Source organism: Cetorhinus maximus, chromosome 6 (genome assembly GCF_964194155.1).
Source record: "Cetorhinus maximus chromosome 6, sCetMax3.hap1.1, whole genome shotgun sequence".
Taxonomy (NCBI): domain Eukaryota; kingdom Metazoa; phylum Chordata; class Chondrichthyes; order Lamniformes; family Cetorhinidae; genus Cetorhinus; species Cetorhinus maximus.
Window position 1 is genome coordinate 42,031,134 of NC_135884.1, and position 20,256 is coordinate 42,051,389.

The following is a 20,256-nucleotide window of genomic DNA, read 5'->3' on the forward strand; positions in this document are numbered from 1 at the left end:
GTGTTGAGAGGACAGGGGCTTGTGAGAGGGTAATTGTTTTGCAGAGGCTGACTGTGAACTGAGTATAAAAAACTGAGTAAACAATAGTAAATGTTTCCAACATCAATTCCTTTGGGGAAACTTAACCAATTTCAGATGCCAGTTCCTAATAGAGATAGTCACACAGGGATCTCATGTTGGCAGTTGGCACAGTGGATCTCGGATCATTTTATCAACATTGACACAAGCTGATGGTGGCTAAATTCTGGTATTTATCATTTAATTTATTAAGTGGTCTGGGGACATAGTATTGTCTTCAGACAAATACTGAGGTAGAAATTCATTACATGGTCCACCTGATATTCAGCTCCAATGAAGTCAACAGCACTGAACACAGGGTCGGGTCTGTAATGGGCAACAAACGTAAAGCTGCCCCTTATGCAGTACTGCCCGAAATCATACTCTACATCATTGAGGGCAAACCAGATACTTCTTCACATGGAGATTGGGCAAATCTGTTAGGAGATTTATTACTCACTCCTGTGCTTACTCTCAGCCATCTCCAAGTGGCTGGTTACAGACTTGGATTGATATTGGGTTAGAAGCAGGTCCCCTATTCTTTCAACCATAAGGAAACAGAAAAAAAAAATTGTAAAAATCACAAAGCGTGAACTTGAAAAAGAAAATAAACCGTGGCTGTGCCTCACCATTTTCAAAGAATGGGACGTACGACCCCAATCATTTATCCATCATTTTGATGTTATTCCTGCTCATACGATCCTTATAGAACTGATGAGAATTGGATGATCATAATTGTCAAATTTAAGAAAAAGGCAATTCAGATTCAAAATTATGACCTTCCTTAATGGGAATAAAAACATCAATTTTTAATGCTATCAGACAAAATATCCTCAGCATTTTTTGAAAAAAAAAACAGCCTGTCTCTCACCTTTTCTACTGTAACGCAAATAATTCCATGTGTGCAAACAGATTATTGGGAGGATAGTGAGCATGAAGAGATGGCCCACGGGATGTGTATATTTGTTTTAGGTGGTTTCATAACAAAAAAGGTCAATATTTGAAACTGCCAAAATCTCACTGGCACTGCAAGGGCGGCAAAGACTTCACAGAAGGACAAAATTCAGCTTAAACGTTTCAGATCATCTTCAGTTCAGAGAAACAAAATAAAAATAGAAATATATGCTGTCGACATCATTCTTGGAAAATGAGTACATAGCAATCTTTATTTTTTTTAAAAAACTATTTTTAACCATAGCCCTCAAACATTTAAACTTTGATACTAATTAAGATTTAAATCTTATTCTGATTAAAGGAATTTGTGTTTGTGCATTCATTACTTCAGCATTTGTAGTTCTTTTTAGACGATGGAGTTGTAGACAGCAAACCGCAATTCTAAAGGTCAATACTTTTGTCAACTTTTGACTGTTTTTTAAACATATTCACTATGAGTAAAGTTAAATAACAAAGTGGAGGAAACTAAAGCATTAGACACAAGAGTGGTAGCAATAGAAATCTTTCCTTATTTAAAGCTGTGCTACATTCCAGCTAGGTACTTTCCCAACAAATTTATCAAGGACGTCAACTCACAAACAAATGCCTGTTATATGCAAGTTTCCTGAATTCCTCCAAAACCCATCATGCCATCAGCACTACAATTCTACTTATTTTTTAAGCAGGTCTTTTCCTTCCATTCAAACCCGAGTTCAGTCTCTGCGCATCCACCCCAACACTTGGGCTGTCGGGCTGACAGTGCAACAGTTTCAGTACTGCTTCTTGTCCCTCTCCAATAGGAGAAAGCAGAAAATTACTGTTGGCAGGTGGGGCTTCCCTATCATAAATAGTGCTAGGAACAGAGCTTCATACAACTTACAGCTCTATTGCATTAAGTAGAGTCTTTGCTAACTGAATAATGAGAAAGAAAGCACCGAGTCTTTATACTGGCAACTTATAATAGCAACACACAGCAGGACATTGGAGAGCAGGTGCAGAGGGCAGGAGAACAGAGCAAAAGTCAAAGAGGGCTGTATGGGAAACATGTAGAAGATGCTACATTTATACAACAGCTTGGCAAATTGAACTGTCGTTATGTTCCACCCAGTTAGTAGGTAGCTTTCTTTGCTGAAAGCACAACAGAGTTTCACTCTTGTCGGAGTCCATCTGACTATTCCAGTCCTATGTAGCGGAAGAGCCATTTCCAACACTTCTCAGGGTTTACAGCTGAGCTTTCACTGTAGTTATGGTGGACAACCAGGAGAGCCCAGCAGAAATAACTGGCATTTATTTTCACATCTCCCAAGTGATTCGAGGGAGACGATGGCGTAGCGGTATTGTCGCTGGACTAGTGATCCAGAGAGTACACCCGGGTTCGAATCCTGCCACGGTAGGATTTTGAATTTGAATTCAATAAAAATCTGGAATTAAAAGTCCAATGATGACCATGAAACCATTGTCAATTGTTGTAAAAACCCAACTAGTTCACTAATGTCCTTTAGAACCTACATGTGGCTGGCTGGGAATGCCCTCTGAAAGGCCTAGCAAGTCACTCAGTTGTAACAAACGGCTATAAAGACACCAAAAAGGAATGAAACCGGACGGACCACCTGGCATCGACCTAGGCACTGGAAATGACAACAACAATTGCAGCCCTGTCGACTCTGCTAAGTCCTCCTTACTAACATCTGGGGGCTAGTGCCAAAATTGGGAGAGCTGTCTCACAGACTAGTCAAGCAACAGCCTGACATAGTCATCCTCACGGAATCATACCTTACAGATAATGTCCCAGACACCATCATCACCATCCCTGGGTATGTCCTGTCTCACCGGCAGGACAGACCAAGCAGAGGTGGTGGTACAGTGGTGTACAGTCGGAAGGGAGTTGTCCTGGGAATCCCCAACATCCAGTCCGGGTCTCATGGCATCAGATCAAACATGGGCAAGGAAACCTCCTGCTGATTACCACTTATCACCTTCCCTCAGCTGATGAATTAGTGCTCCTCCATGTTGAATATCACTTGGAGGAAACACTGAGGATGGCAAGGGCACAGAATGTACTCTGGGTGGGGGACTTCAGTGTCCAGGAGTGGCTCAGTAGCACCACTACTGACCAAGTTGGCCGAGTCCTAAATGGCATAACTGCGAGACTGGGTCTGCGGCAGGTGGTGAGGGAACCAACAAGAGGGAAAAACATACTTGACCTCATCCTCACCAACCTGCCTGCTGTAGATGCATCTGTCCATGACAGTATCGGTAGGAGTGACCACCGCACATCACTGTGGATATGAAGACCCGTCTTCACATTGATGATACCCTCCATCGTGTTGTGTGGCACTACCACCGTGCTAAATGGGATAGATTTCGAACAGATCTAGCAACTCAAGACTGAGCATCATGAGGCGCTGTGGGCCATCAGCAGCAGTAAAATTGCACTTGAACACAATCTGTAACCTCATGGCCTGGCATATCCCCCACTCTACCATTACCATCAAGCCAGAGGATCAACCCTGGTTCAATGGAGAGTGCAGGAGGGCATACCAGGAGCAGCACCAGGCATACCTAAAAGTGAGCTGTCAACCTGGTGAAGCTATGAAACAGGATTACTTGCGCGCCAAACAACATAAGCAGCAAGTGATAGACAGAGCTAAGCGATCCCACAACCAACGGATCAGATCTAAGCTCTGCAGTCCTGCCACATCTAGTCGTGAATGCTGGTGGACAATTAAACAACTCACTGGAGGAGGTGGCTTCACAAATATCCCCATCCTCAATGATGGAGGAGCCCAGCACAGCAGTGCAAAAGATAAGGCTGAAGCATTCGCAACAGTCTTCGGCCATAAACGCTGAGTGGATGATCCATCTTGGCCTCCTCCGGAGGTCCCCAGCATCACAAATGTCAGTCTTCAGCCAATTCGATTCATTCCACGTGATATCAAGAAACAGCTGAAGGCACTGGATACTGCAAGGGCAGTATCTGACAACATTCTGGCAATAGTACTGAAGACTTGTGCTCCAGAACTTGCCATGCCCCTAGCCAAGCTATACCAGTACAGCTACAACACTGGCATCTACCCGGCTATGTGGAAAATTGCCCAGGTATAATCCTGCACACAAAAAGCAGGACAAATCCAACCCGGCCAATTACCACCCCATCAGTCTACTCTCCATCATGAGTAAAGTAATGGAAGGGGTCATCAACAGTGCTATCAAGCGGCACTTGTTTAACAACAACCTGCTCACTGATGCCTAGTTTGGATTCCGCCAGGGCCATTCAGCGCCTGACCTCGTTACATCCTTGGTCAAACATGGACAAAAGAGCTGATCTCCTGAGGTGAGGTGAGAGTGACTGCCCTTGACATCAAGGCAGCATTTGACTGAGTGTGACATCAAGGAGCCCTAACAAAACTGGAGTCAATGGGAATCAGGGGGAAAACTCTCCGCTGGTTGGAGTCATACCTAGCACAAAGGAAGATGGATGCGGTTGTTGGGGGTCAGTAATCTTAGCTCCAGGCCATCACTGCAGGAGTTCCTCAGGTAGAGTCCTAGGCCCAACCATCTTCAGCTGCTTCATCAATGACCTTCCTTCCATCATAAGGTCAGAAGTGGGGATGCTCGCTGATGATTGCACAATGTTCAGCACCATTCGTGATGCCTCAGATACTGAAGCAGTCCATGTCCAAATGCAGCAAGACCTGGACAATATCCAGGCTTGGGCTGACAAGTGGTCAGTAACATTCGCGCCACACAAGTGTCAGGCAATGACCATCTCCAACAAGAGAGAATTCAACCATCACACCTTGATGTTCCATGGCATTAGCATCACTGAATCCCCCACCATTAACATCCTGGGGGTTTCCATTGACCAGAAACTTAACTGGACTAGCCATATAAATGCTGTGGCTATAAGAGCAGGTCAGAGGCTAGGAATTTTGTGACGTATAACTCGCCTCCTGACTCCCCAAAGCCTGTCCACCATCTACAAGGCACAAGTCAGGAGGATGATGGAACACTCCCCGCTTGCCTGGGTGAGTGCAGATCCTACAACACTGAAGAAGCTGGACACCGTCCAGAACAAATCAGACCGCTTGATTGGCACCACATCCACAAACATTCACTCCCTCCACCACTGACACACAGTAGCAGCAGTGTGTACCATTTACAAGATGCACTGCAGGAATTCACCAAGGCTCCTTAGACAGCACCTTCCAAACCCACGACCACTACCATCTAGAAGGACAAGAGCAGCAGATAGTTGGGAACACCACCAGCTGAAAGTTCCCCTCCAAGTCACTTACCATCCTGACTTGGAAATATATCACCATTCCTTTACTGTCACTGGCTCAAAATCTTGGAACTTCCTTCCTAACAGCACTGTGGGTGTACCTACACCACATGGACTGCAGCAGTTGAAGGTGGCGGCTCACCATCAGCTTCTGAAGGGCAACTGGGGATGGGCAATAAATGCTGGCCCAGCCAGCGAAGCCCACATGCCATGAATTAATAAAAAGTTCAATGTGGTCTAAGACAATGTAACAATTTTATATTTAATCCTCCCTCCTTGAGGCTATACTCTGTTTATATTTTTGCAAACATATTTTACAATCAGCTCAATTTTGTGCATGCAAATTCATTCTTTTGATAACTTGTTTTAATTATAAAACATTAGTTTGGATTCAATGTGTGGACAAGGGCAGTCGTAGATCAGATTAGTATGTAGTGCGACTTTTCTTTTAAAACACTTATGCATTGATTTGAACAGAAATAAGTTGCAAATTAATAGAATCTAAAGACGTCATATTAAGTGGGTGTATACGTGTTGTGAACATACAGGTTGTGTGTAAAAAAAAAGTCAATTTGAGTATCACACAATCGTTTCTCGTATTAGTGACCGGGGAAAATAGACCTCAAGATTTTATTAATTTATAACGTATTTTTGTATTGCACAACAAGCTCCATAACTTTAAACTCAGACTTTATATTTGAAACAATTAAAAGCATACTGAAATAAACAAAGATGAGCACAGTGATAAGATATTCTTATAAATCTATGCGAAACAAATTGAATAAGGGATTATCAATCAGACACATTCTAAGGAAATTGAGACTTCTATTCTGTTAACAGAGGATGCAGGCAGGCAAAAGCTTCAAAGACTGAACTTCATCAGACAACTGCTTTCGTGGAAGCACAGATATTTTAATGGGTCTGATTGATACGTTTAACCAGCAAACAGATGGCATTTAAACCAAGGCAAGTCATTTATTCTTGTTTTAAGAACTTCCAGACTGGACAATTCCTTAACTATTGAACTACATGAGCTACAAGGTAGAAACTCAGTTAATTATCACTGAGTTATGTGCTGTTTACAGCCTTAATGGCAATGTCAATGAACAAGCTAAGCAGACGAGTCACAGATCTTACAGGTTTACTCTAGTAATTATCATGTCCTTGGCATTTATTTGAATCAAGCTAGTTTTATCACAGCTCAAATAGTTCCATATACTCAGCTGTCCTCCTTTCATGGGCTGTGAAGCAAAAAGAAAATCAATCTTTGCGTCTCAATTGAGACTGGAACTTAAGCAGTTAGCTTGTGTTCAAATATCACAGAAATAATCCTGAATAAATACAGTTGCCTTTAAATGTATGGGCTACTTAACTAGCCTGTTTTTTTTGAGTGTGTGTGTATGTGTGAGAGAGAGAGAGAGAGAGAGAATTTGGGAGATTTTAGGATCAGATTACAAATCTCAGCAATAAGGAGAAGCAGCATCAACAGGTGAAACACTAAAACTACTTCTAAGGAAGAATTTCTTTCTGTATCAAATGAAAACAAACAATTGAGATTACCTAGGTGATGCTGTACTTAAATAGTAGGCTGGTAACAAGATTTTAAAGACTAATATGACACCTCTTTCAATAGATTAGAGGGTCACTGCAGAGGAATTTCCTGAAAAGAAATATGAATAAAATGTTTTTCAGTTTATGTGCTGTATGTTAAAACAGCACCAGCTTCCATAAAGGACAAAATAGGAGTTAATAATAGGAAATATTGACTCAAAATCACGAGGAATTTTGACTATGTTAAATGACTTTCAATATAGTACTGTTAGTGGAAGTCAGTAAAATTGTAAAGTCAGAGCATGTGGAATCAGGGGACAAGTAGCAGAGTGGACAACAAACTAGTGGAAGAACGGAAAACAGAGTCGGGATTAAAGATAGTTACTCAGATGATTGAATGATGTTGGGAAGTGGTACTCCATAGGGATTGACACTGGGACCACCATTGTTCACTGTTTATATAAGTGATCTGGGCTCAGGAAAAACCAAAATCAAAATTTTGGGGTGAGGTGACACCAAATTTGAGGGCATAATTAATGCTGAAGTGGACTGCAACAAAATACAAGAGGACATCAACAAACCTGCAGAATGGACAAATAGCAAATGAATTTCAATATAGGTAATTGTTTTTGGAAAATAAGAATCTAGATGGCGGAATGTGCAAATTAATACAGAGGCACAGATTCACAAATCATTGAAGGCAGTAATGCAGGTTAACAAAGCAATAAAAAGTGCAAGGAAATATTGGGATTCATTTCTAGAGGAATACAATTCATAAAGTAAAGAAGTTGTGTTAATCTTATATAGAACCTTGATTAGACCACTGGTCTCCACGTTACAAAAAAGGCATAGAAGCACTGGAGAAAATGTAACAAAAAGCTTTTCATAAGAACTCAATAGGAGGAGTAGGCCATGCAGCCCCTTCAGTCTGCTCCAACATTCAATAAAATAATGGCTGATATTCTGCTTCAGCTCCACTTTCCTGCCTTATCCACTTGGCACTCTTAAAAGTAATTATACCAGAACTAAAACTGCACAAGGATCAGGAAAGACTGAACAGACTAGAAAAGAGAAGGCTGAGAGGACCTGATACTGGCCTTTAAAATTTTGATGTTAAGTTTGTTAAGAGTTAACACAGAAGATATTTCCACTTGAGATGCAAGTTGAAAACTAACAGCTATAAATATAAGTTAACCACTAATAAATCCAATACGGAATTCAGAAGAAACTTTTTTATTCAGGGAGTGTCGAGAATATGGAACAGGCTACCACATGGAGTGATTGAGGTAAATAGCATAAATGCATTTAAGGGGAAGCTGGATAAGTGCATGAGGGACAAAAGAATAGGATATGTTGATAGGGTGAAATGAAATAAATAGATTGGGAGGAGGCTCATGTGGAGCACAAACATTGGTTGAACAGCATGCTTCTGTTCTGTAATGATTCCCATTTTGTATTTAGGTTCATATTAATCAGGGTATGTATCATGGAAAGATGTTCAGTTGCATCAACAATGATTATCTTCTGATTAGCATAGTGCCACATATTTGAGGATTATTATGAACCATTTTATATATAGTGTCGTGGTATTCTTCCCATTTAAGATTTTTATTTGAATTAAAATACACTTTGGTCAATACTTTTTTTCCATGGTTGCTCCTTGAAACAGTCAGCAGCCAAGAGGATAGACAAATCACCACTAGAGCTCCTTCATAGATTCTATCAATACCACTGCTTAGCCTCATAGAAGGGATAGATGTAAGATTTTCTATCCTTTTTGTCAATTAGGCACCTTATCTAAACTCAGTGTTTTGTCCAATGACCTGACTACAATCATGAATTCATTAGTTAAGGAGGCAGTGGTACAAAGGTGTCAAGTGGCAATGAGAAGAAATGGACAAAGGAAAAAAGTGACTGACTTTTCACCATAAGCTTCCTGATTGCTCAGTTGGTTCAAGGCAGTGAGGACCTGTGTCATACAGATCAAGGAAGATTTTCCTTGGGTTTGCTCATTTCAGCTGGGACAACCGTTGGGGTGTTACAACTAGACTCAGCACCTGTAGAATAGGGAAGGGGCAATAGAAGGCATGCTTTCCACTTCTTAGCTTTCACCTATGTAGCTGCTGCATTGGAATAAGGTCAGGTTCGACTATGGCCTTTTCTCTCCATCCTGTATTTAAATAGCCCCCTGACTCTCGCTGCTTCAGCTCAGATGTTAAGAATGGGCACTTGGGCTGTGTATGAGAGCTTGTGGAAATTACCCAGCAAGGAATCAATACTTGGAAAGGTTGGGAGAAAACAGGGGGAGAAATGAAAAAGTAGTAGCACACTAAAATACAATATGGTTTCTCAGGCTTTATAAATAGAGGCATTGAGTACAAAAGCAAAGAAGCTATTCTGAACCTCATTGGTTAGATCTTAGCTAGGGTATTGTGTCCAATTCTGGGCATCAGACTTCAGGAAGGATGTCAAGACCTTGGACAGAATGTAGAAGGAATTTACCAAAATGGGACTAGGAATGAGATTTCAGTTATGCGGAGAGACTGGAAAAGTTGGGATTGATCACCTTTGAGTAAAGGAGGTGAAAGGTAGATTTAATAGAGATGTTCAAAATTATAAAGGTTTTGAAAGAGTAGATAGGGAGAAACTGTTTCCACTGGTGGGAGGGATCAGTAACCAGAGGACACAGACTTAAGACAATTGATAAATAAGCCAAAGGAGAGATAGGACTTTATTTTTTAGTCAGCCTGTTCTTATGGTTTGGAATGCATTGCATGGAGGGTAGGCGGGGCGGGCCGGTGATAGAAGCAGATGCAATAGTAACTTTCAAAAGGGAATTGTACTTAAAAAAAGAAAAAAAATCATAGCTATAGGTAAAGAGCAAAGGAGTGGGATGAATTGATAGCTCTTTGAGCTATCCTTATGTACACTATAGGCAGCATTTCCCCCCCCGTTGGGAGGGTTGTGTGGGAGCAGGGGTCCCGATCAGCGCCCCCAGTCGGGGGTGCGCCACCATTTTGCGTGGGCAGGCCAATTAAGGCCCGCCCAGCGTGACGTCCGCTCAGAAGCGCTGTGCGCTCCCTATGCAGGCGGGGGCGGGGATTCCTTGAGCCGGGAGTGTGGTCTTTCGTTCATGTGCATGAAAGGGCTCACAGATCTCCTTGAGGCAAAGTGCCGCCTCAGGGAGATCGGTTGAAGTTATAAAAATTTTTTAAAGGCTGGAAAAAACTTTCCTGACGTCCCCTCATGTGACACTGTCACATGAGCTGGGACATGTCCATTACTTTTATTGAAAAATATTCCGAAAATTTTAAATCCCTCATGAAACCTCATCCCACCTGTGGATGAGGTTTCATGCTTTTTCTGAAGGCCACCTGGGCTCTTCGCCTGCCCGCCAGCCTTAAGGTTGGACGGGCAGGTCCATTAACCACTTCAATTACTTTTTTAATGGCCTTAATAGGCCGTTGACAGGTTGGTGGGCACACAGCAGACTTGGCTGCGCGCCTGCTGAGCTGACAATCTAAATGACGTGGGGAGATGTCGGGATGCACGCCCGACGTCACCCCGCATCATTTTACGTGTCGGCGAGAGGGTCCCACCCCCGCTTGCTGACCGGAAAAAGCTTTCCTATGATTTATGGCTTTATATCATGAAGTTCTAAGGTTGTTTGTCTAGGCACCAAAGTTCTTTTCCATAAGAACAGAATGTTATTGTATGTAGTAGTCAATTCATTATCAATTACTGGTCCAATATTAAAACAAACTGCTGAAAATTCATATCCCTAAATAGATTAAAGTTAAAAGTTTAAAATCCTAAGTAAATGCTTTCTATTTTCATACTGCATTCTTCTTCTAATGCAAATCATAGCTGATTCTTGGGCATTCAGCATCTACTTATATTTATGTAGCTTCTTTAAAATAGTACAATGTGCTAAGACGCTTCATATATTTGAACAATATTTGACACCAATTGAAATGAGGAGACATTAGGATAAGGAAGAGGTAAGTTTTAATGAGTGTCTTAATGTAGAAGGGAGAGCTAGAGAGGCAGATAAGATTTGGAAATCCCGAGGCTTAGAACCCAGATAGCAAGATGCACAATCACCAATGATGGTGTGAAAGGGGGATAGAAAAGCCAGGGTTGGCGAAATCTTGAGCTGGCGGTGTTTTTGGAGGGTGGTATGGGGTGAAGAGTTACAGAGATAGGAATGGGTGAGGCACCGATTTGAATGCGAGGATGAGAATTTTAAATGGAGGCATTTGGGGGTTCAGGAGCCAATGTAGGTCAGCAAATACAGGGCAATATGTTTCTTGGTGCGAGTTAGGATTTGGGCAGCAACCCTTAAAGTGCGGAAGGTGTGAGGCTGGCCAGAAAAGTATTGGAATCATCAAGTCTGGAGATAATCAAAGCATAGATGAGGGTATCAGCAGAGATGAGCTGAGGAAGGGGTGTAGGCGAGTGATGTTACAGAAGTAGAAGTTTGTATTCTTGGTGATGGAGAGGAAATGGGTTGGAAGATCAGCTCTAGGCTAAAGTAAAGCACAATCTGATTCAACTTGAGACAGTGGTTAGGAAAGGGAATGAAATCCATGCGTAGGGAATGGCATTTGTGGTAGGGGCTGAGACAATGGTTTTTGTCTTCCCAATGTTTAAATGGATTAAGTTTTGGGTCATCCAGGACTTGATGTCAGACAAGCAGCCTGATACAATAGATGCAGCGGAAAGGTTAATGAGAGGTGATGGTGAGGTAAGGCTGAGTGCCTTCAGTGTGCATGTGGAGCCTGATGTTTTTTTCTGATTTTGTTGTCCATGAGAAATAAAGGGAGCCGAGGTTAGAAGCTTGGTGGACTCATGAAGTAACGGAATGGAGGTGGGAAGGGAAACCACCACAGGAGATTCTCTGACTGGATAGGTAAGAGTGGAACGACAGTGTCAACCAGCTGAATAGCAGAGAAGATGTTTTGGAGGCGGATGGTGTGGTCAACAGTGGCAAAGTTGCAGACAGGTTAAGAAGGATGAAGATGTGTAATTCACCATGGTCACAGTCGTATAGGATGTAATTTGTGACTTTTATTAGGTCCTTTTCAGTGTTGTGGCTGAGCTAAAAACCTGACTGGATGGATTCAAACATGGGTTTGAGAGGTGGCAAACATGTTCCAAGAATTTGGAGAGGAAAAGAATGATGGGGAGATGTGACAGCAGTTTGCAAAGATACTGGGGATAAAGGCGGGTTTTATGAGGTGTGCAATGATGACAGCAGATTTGAAAGGGAAAGAGACAGACAGTCTCTGAGGAAAGGGAATCATGTGAAAATTCAACTCATTTAGGGGTCAGGAAAGGAAGTTGAGTGGTCAGTAGTTTAGAGGAAATAGGGTCCAGAGAGTAAGCGGTGCGTCTCATGGACAAGTTGTACTCAGAGAGGGAATGACAGGATATAGGGGAGAAACTAAAGAAAGATATGGTTTCAAGGCTAGGGCAAAGGAGAAAAGTATCAAAGGCAGCTGAGCAGATAATTTCAATCTTAGACACAAAGAAACTCATGGGCTTATTGCACTCGTTGGATGTGAGGATGGAGAGGCAAGGGAGGGGGGTTTGAGGAGAGGGCTGACATTAAAGAAAAGCAGTCAAAGATCATCTGTGCAGTTCAGAAATAGTAAGCAGTTTTAGCAGAGCAGAGCAGGACCCAATATTGTTTACTTTGGACCAGCCAAATCAGGTGATGAATGGTAAGCCAGTTGTGCACCAAAAACATTAAAGTGAAAATGGGGGCAGTACCAAGGAAAATGATCATAATGGGAGAGAGTAGAAGGTTTTACTAGCACTAAGGCATCAAAGGTGGAGGTAAGGGTGTGATTGAGCAAATTGGTATCTGCAGAAGTATCATGGCAAATGGAGAGCCAAAGGTTAGACAGTTGGGAATTGTGCAGTGTTGTTGTAAGTGAATTTGAGACGAGTTTTTCCAGGCAGGGAACGGAAAAGGAGATGGAAGGGGGTTGAGAGTGGTAGGGGATGCAATATAAGTGGGTAGAGATAGCCTTATTGGTGATTGAGATGATGGGAAATGAGGTCATACTTGGGATGGAAAGATTGTAGGGATGGCCATGAATATGGATAGGAGAGTTTATATGGAGGGAGAGGTCAATGGAGGACAGGAGGGCTGTGAACTCAGTAAGAGATGGCAGGGTTCAGGTTACATCAGCTGTGGAATAGTTCATATGAAAGCTCCACTTTTCAAACAATATTCACAAGTCTATACTTTTCTGTTCCTGCATAATTCACATTATATGTAGAATGGGCTCAGGATTAGGTCTAAGACACAAACTTAGCAGCTTGGATTTTGAAGCTTTGTTAATTTTCTGCCAGCTTGTGGGTGAAACATAAGCAATTTGTCATTTTCAGATTCATTTATTTGTATAGAATGTCTCTGGGATTCTAAATGTGCCTACATCATCAGATAACCTCGGTTAGGGCAGGGGGGAGAGGAGAAATGGACAAAGTGAAGAATTTGAAGCTCCCGTTTCTACCCCATTTGCTGAATATTTTCTGAAAAAGATGTCATCAGATTCTGCAACCATTCCCATTTAATGGATTGTAGGAGCACAAGGCATTTAGCAAAGGAATATTCCAAGGACATCCACAAAAAGGACATTAGTGCCATTAAATACAACCTCGATCTGACACGTTACAATCTGAAGACTGGCACATAAAGACGCTAAAATGATCATTTTAATTTCCTGTTGTTTGAATCATCTTCTTGTTTCTTGGAATAAGCTGACCCTTGAAGCTGATCTAAGATAACTTGGAGATCAATGCAGAATCTCCATTTCTCCCAGTTCACTGTTGCATCTGTTATTTATTACAACTAAATTCCTCTCAGCCGACTATCCAGATGCATTTTCTCTCCTGCAGTAATTCTAATATTACAAATGTACTTTTGTCAGCATTCCCTGGAGCATTCTTTTAAAGTTTTGGGGTAGCTTAGTTAATCCGCAGCCCTAGCTTCAAACCAAACTTCAGGCTAATTTGTGCCCCTTCTAACCATTAACTGTTTTTGAAACATTTTAAATCCCAATCCAAGAGCCACAGAATAAACCAAACATTATGCTGGGTGACTAGGTACCCATGGTGTGCTATTCTTCATTAGCTGGGATTTAATAACTCACATGCTGTCCTTGTGAGATATGCATCTCCCTCATTTGTAAAATGATAGAATCACCGATGTGATATCATTTCTGTGATCCAGCCTCTTCTTTCATGCATTTGTGAAGAATCCAATTCCACTTTACATGTTGTGTATCAATCACACATACTAACCATCCCAATGCATAAATGCATATTGGACATCATGTAATGGAAGAGTCTTTTTCTCCTTTCTGTAGGAAAACACCTTTAATGCTGAGATTGACCCAGGTTCTGATTATGTTGCAGCACAGAAGCAGCATGTCAAAAAAAATGCCAAATTTGGTAATATTGAAAACTGAGGCATACAGCTGAAACTATCAACAAACAGGGGCCTAGGTAGCAGTGTGTATGGTGTTTTGCAAGAAATATTTAAATGCACTTAATACCATAACAGAGTTTAAATCTGGAGTACTGTGTCACAAATCAATGAAGCTACTTAAAGTCTGAAGGCTTGCAATTCAATGTACCAAAATGAGCATCTTTGCAACCACATGGAACAGACTTCTGTCCTGCAAAATAACAATGTAAGTTTCACACCTTGTGCAATAACGGCAAAAAAAATCAGCAAAATTTAGGTCTGTAAATCTTAAATCAATGAACAGGGCTATATAAATAAATTACAAAAAGCAAGTAATATTTGTGACAAAACCCCTTGCTGTTCTCTCCAAATGATGGGAATAGGCATGATACACGCGTGTGACATGTTACCATGACTTCAAATTAAGAACCAGTGGAACTTACAACTTTGAGAGAAACATATAACGGTCGTTATCAGATCAATAGTCCAATATACACACTGCCCAATTTCAATCCGGTATGGCCTGTTACACACCGCTATGATTGTTGAAAGTTCTGGTGATATTCTCTAAAGCAAAATCAAGTGTTATGTACCATGGATGTGCTTTTCAAGTTTTCATAAGGAAGCAAGATTAGAAAATGAAATAATCAATTTTCCTTCTTCAGAATTTTGAATGCCTTTTAAAATAAAGTCTTGGGTCAATTGCTTGTGCTGTCAATAAATTTTTTTTAAAAAGATTAATTTTAGTTTGTGGAATCAATAGTGTTAATGGATATGGTGGACATGTCCAATTGTAATGGAACGTTGCATCTTTGTGAAAAGAGAATTATAACAAATACAAAAACATCAGGGTGGTCCTTGTAAAAGAGCTTGCATCCCTCAAATGTAGGCATGATCAGTTGGAAACCTGCACTGATGAAGGTAAGCATATTCATGGATATATGGCTGAATGGTATAAATGGAACACAGTATGAGCCTTTATATAAGGCAGCAAGATGGAAGCAGCAAATATTGATTTGTCTACCAACCGTATTTTGATTAGGGCCCGTTAAGTAGAAGCAAGACTCCCCGTGCTTGTCACTTCTCATGCATGAGGAGAGATTAGGAGGTATCATCGCTGAGGGCAGAACGAAGAACCCAGCAGCCAGCAAAGGCGAGAAAGAAAAAGAGCAGAAGATAGATTTAGATTCCCTATTAGTAAGCAGCAACAGGATTGATCACTCTGTTGATCATGGAAAGATGTTTATTATTGTTCCAGTCAGATTGTCCAGGCAAAAACAATTAGACTGCAAAGATAGCAGTTGCAGGACCAAAGGATACAGAAAAAAGAGCACCAGGAAGTTCTACTGGGAAATTCACTCCATTTTTTATAACAATACAGTAAGTCAAAATGGCATGTAAACAATGACTCATTTAAATATTTACAAACTACATTTAAATTCATGGAACGTTATGTATCATATTAAAAGTAATTACAGAACTTGTTACAAAAATATATACCCTTACAGATAGATGAGACCCATCACTTCGATGGAGATAAAAAATAAGTCAAAAGCTCAGGAAATTGAGAACTCTATTTTTGGTAACTATAAGTTTTTAAAAATAATATATAATTCCATTCATTTGAATTCAAGAGAGATATTAGTAGAGTTAGGCGTTCAAATTCAGCTTCGTATTCTCCAGTAAAACTTCATAAACCTTTCAAGGAAGCAGCAAGACATTAAACAAACCATGAAGAGGATCTGAAGTTATTTCTTTTGGGTAAATCAACTTGTTAAAGAGAATATATTCCTAAGAAAGGTCTGGAGTGCAAGTACTGCAGGTTACAAGTGTAAAACTAGTTCCAATTTTGCAAAATTTCCACAGGTAACAGAGATTGCTCTTTGTTATTAATGAGAAGGTAAATGTTGATAACTAACAGAATGGCTATAAAATAAGATGTTTCCATGATGCTTTATGTAAACATGATAATTTAAATTAATAAATATTAGAACACTTCCATTCAATTTTTGGCCACAGGATGTAAACTCAGATTGTGGTTTCATTCTCATTTAACTAACGTTACGTTTTACAGTTGTATACTCAGTAGGCATTTGAACAATGGAGAATTTAATACAATAAAATATCTTAGTTGCAAAAAGGTGTCATCCTGACTACGCTTATATTTACTCCAGCCCATTCTAAAGAAAAATAGTGAAAGTACAGAATTAGTATCGCTAGATTAGAACCAAAAACTGTCCATAAACATAAGACATTTGTGAAAAGAAGAAAAATTTCCCAGATCTTAACAGAAAAAAATGAGAGAGGAAAAAAAAACAATCACTCAGGGAGTGACAGCATGGGAGAAAATAACATTTTCATAGGGCAACCCACCATATTCTGGCACATAACCATTTCCACGCTTCAGAAATAGGCAGACTCTCCGACCACCATTTTTAATCAATTCTATAGCACGAGAATGCTTCATGTTCTTGGTCGTTTCTCCATTGATCTCCAGAATTTCATCTCCAACCTAAAAATGAGATAAACATAAATATAAATAAGATTCCACAAGAGCAGCATAAGAGGACCTTTGAAAATGTCAGTTGTTTCCATACTAGCCCAAATATTTTTTGTTCCCTCTTCTAATTTTCTCCCCTTGTCTTCTAAAGCTGCTGATTCATAGCGGGCTAAAGTTCCTAAGGGCTAGATGCTGTGTGATAGCTTTCTTAAGTGGCTGTTTTTCTTTAAACAACAGCAAGTCTCATCAGGGTGAGGGTAAAGGGTAAATGTCACAGCTATGCCTGTTTCTGACCAATTGTACATGTGTATGTACCACACCCACATTTTCCAGCATGGACGACAAGATCAGGATCAAATTTGGGAACCCTGACTGATTTATTTTCCATCTCTCTGTTCAGGGGTACTGAGGCCAATTTAGCAACCTTATCATTGACCAGGCTGAGCTAAATTCAGTCCGCACAGACCAGGAATTTAATCTGGGACTTTCTTAGTCTTTATGGTTCAATAACACAGGATGTTTTGCACTTAAAGGTAGGGGGATATTTTTAGCCAAAAATTCAGAAACAAATACATAAATAATCTCTACAAAGTGAATGCTACAGAGAATAATTGCAGCTGATGTGTCATTATATTAGGTATTTGTTGAAAAATGTGATTTCTTGAAAGAAATGATATGGAAGTGTATTAAAATCTGTATGCAATTATTAACCACATCACCAGCTGAAAAACCAACAGGGGGTGTAATTGAAATAATCTGTCTGCATCTGCCTGACTGTCACATGAACCTCTGGAAAATACAATCACAACTTGATGAAGCTTGTAATTTTATTAGATGCCAAACATTACATCCAATGAAACAAAGTTGATCATTTCAAGATGGGTGGAATTTTACAACTCCCACTGTCCCTGGGAGTTGGCTGGCAGGCTAAGGGGAGGCTGTAAAATCGGTGGTGTGCTAGGAGTGCCGTGCCCATTGCCGACCTGCCTCTGCTGGGATTGTACCAATGGCCGGGGAAGGCGTCAGCAGCCACATGCCCTTGGGCCAGCTGCGGTCACTAAAGAATATTATGAGTAGAATTTTTTGAACAAACTTAAAAAAAACTGTAATCTTGTAGTGTTTTGCAGTACACTATTGAAATATTACTGGAATCCTAATGTTTTAAGAGGGTTATACTCAATTGTCACATGAAGATTCCAGAAGGAGTGTAATGAACCTAAGCCATTAAACTTTCCTGATGCAGAAATAAATATCGACAAAATGAGCTGAAACAGTACCGCCTCAAAGTAATCTCCGTGTGCTACATGCATAATAATAAAGAGCAAACTTCATGGGGAGAATTTTATCCCCATCGGGGGGGTTGGGCGGGAGTGGGTGAGCGCGCACCGATCACTGCCCGCGGTCGGCTGGGCACCGCCATTTTGCGTGGGTGGGCCAATTAAGGCCCGCCAGCGTGATGCGCACCCAGAAGTGCTGAGCGCTCCCTGTGCGGGTGGGGGGAGGAGGGAGAGTCGGGGCCTGCGCTCTTTCGCACATGCGCGCAAAAGAGTGCAGAAATCTCCCTGAGGCACGGGAGCTGCCTCGGGGGATTAGTGTGATTTTTAAAAATTTTAATAAAGAGAAAAAAACTTTTTAAGACATGTCCCCTCATGTGACAGTGTCACATGAGCTGGGACATGTCAATGAACTTCAATAAAAAAAATTTATTTAATTTATAAACCCTACATGAAGCCTCATCCCGCCCATGGATGAGGTTTCATGATAAATGCGGAGGCTGCCTGGGCTCTTCGCCTGCTCGCCAACCTTAAGGTTGGATGGGCAGCTCAATTAATTACTTTACGGCTGCACGCCCGCCGAACTGAGGATCAGAATGACGCGTGGAAACGTTGGGACGCATGCCCGACATCACCGCGCGTGATTTTACTTGTTGGCGAGCAGGGCCTGTCCCCGCTCGCTGACCCGAAGATTCTGCCCCATGAGTTTCTTACACCTAGTACACAGAGGAAATCTTCTCTCACCTATATAACTAAGAGAACCTTAAATAACAAAAAAACTCATCTAAAAATAAAGATTGCATTTATATAGCACCTTTCAAGAGCAGAGGGCATCCCAAAGCACTTTACAGTCAATGAAGTCCTTTTGAAGTGTAGTCAATGTTGTAACGTACATGGCAGCCAATTTGGGTACAGCAAGCTCTTACCAGCTACAATATGATATTAACCAAGTAATCTGTAATTGTGACGTTGATTGTGGGATAACTATTGGTCAGGACACCAAGGATAACTCACGTGCTCTGAACTAAACTCTCAACTAAATGATCAATCTCAGCACTGTAAACAGTTGCTAATCTGCTCATGAGTCCTTTCAGGACATTGCACTGGAACCTTCCATTGTCCTTTCTGTGTTGATGTTCTTTATTAATGTAGTTTAAAACGTCTAATCTGCATGCTTAATGCAATGTTTTCATATTAATATTTATGAACTGCCATTGCAATCAAGGCAAGTCAAAGTGAGAAACCATTTTGCTGCAAATGCATATGAATTATTTAAAAGAAACCCAATGCTGTAAACAGTCATGAAGATATATTTGGTTTGCAAACCACAGCACTGATTGTTAATGCACATCTTCACCTTATGCCATAGGGAAGGATCAAAAATCACTCAGTATGCATGTCTTCCAGTTCATTGTTAGCACATCATGCCTGCACTAATAAGTATCATAAAAAGGAAATCATAGTGATGGAGAGCAGTACTAGTGAAGTAGGACAGGTCAGTACAATACTACTGCAGGGAAGGCAAATGTTATTCCAAAACTTTTTGACCTGAAAACTAGAGCTTCATCATTTTAAGCTAAATATTTATATTGCTCCATTATAGGCTAGGATCACTAACTATTCATCTTAACTGACTAATATATCAATATTTTCTCTTTGAAACAGAAAAATCAGAACTTATGATAAGGATCTAGGTTTTACTTGGAATTACATCTATGCAGCCTTATGAATTCCTCACCCCTTCCAGCTATTCAATTTCTCTATTATTTGAGTTTGTAAACTAATTTAGAAGTTATTAATTGTATATCAATTGAGTGTTAATTGTATTCAGGTCACAGGTATTAATTAGAGACTCAGCTGTGCTCACATATATAGGCGCAGGCTAAAAGAGCTTTTTTTGTTGGAGGTGCATAGTACTTAATGTTTTCTCTATAAATAAAAGCTCCTAAGTGAATAAAGGCTCAGCTCCAGTATTCTCTCCTTTATCACTTTAATATCAGAGTTTTGACAAAAGTTATGATACCATCTTTCAGCTGCAGTAAGTTACTCTACTGCACAAACTAGAATCTTCATCTCAAGATAAAATTTTAATGAGATGACAATCAACTAATGCAATGCTTCATCTCTCGTTTGATCCTGAAATTTTTAAATTTTTGCATAAGAGAAATCAAACCCC

General features: G+C 40.6%; 1 protein-coding gene across 12 annotated transcripts in view; it reads right to left on the minus strand.

Moving 5' to 3' along the window:
- The window catches only part of magi1b (membrane associated guanylate kinase, WW and PDZ domain containing 1b), a 457,254-nt gene that overhangs the window by 8,792 nt on the left and 428,206 nt on the right, over positions 1 to 20,256 (minus strand). For 10 of the 12 annotated variants that reach the window (XM_078543669.1, XM_078543664.1, XM_078543663.1 and 7 more), the window contains one exon: positions 16,680 to 16,818. In XM_078543669.1, coding sequence (XP_078399795.1) covers positions 16,680 to 16,818 — 139 coding nt within the window. Of the gene's footprint in view, positions 1 to 15,531; positions 16,819 to 20,256 lie in introns of those variants that run through there. The other 2 variants (XM_078543670.1, XM_078543671.1) reach the window with 1 other exon arrangement.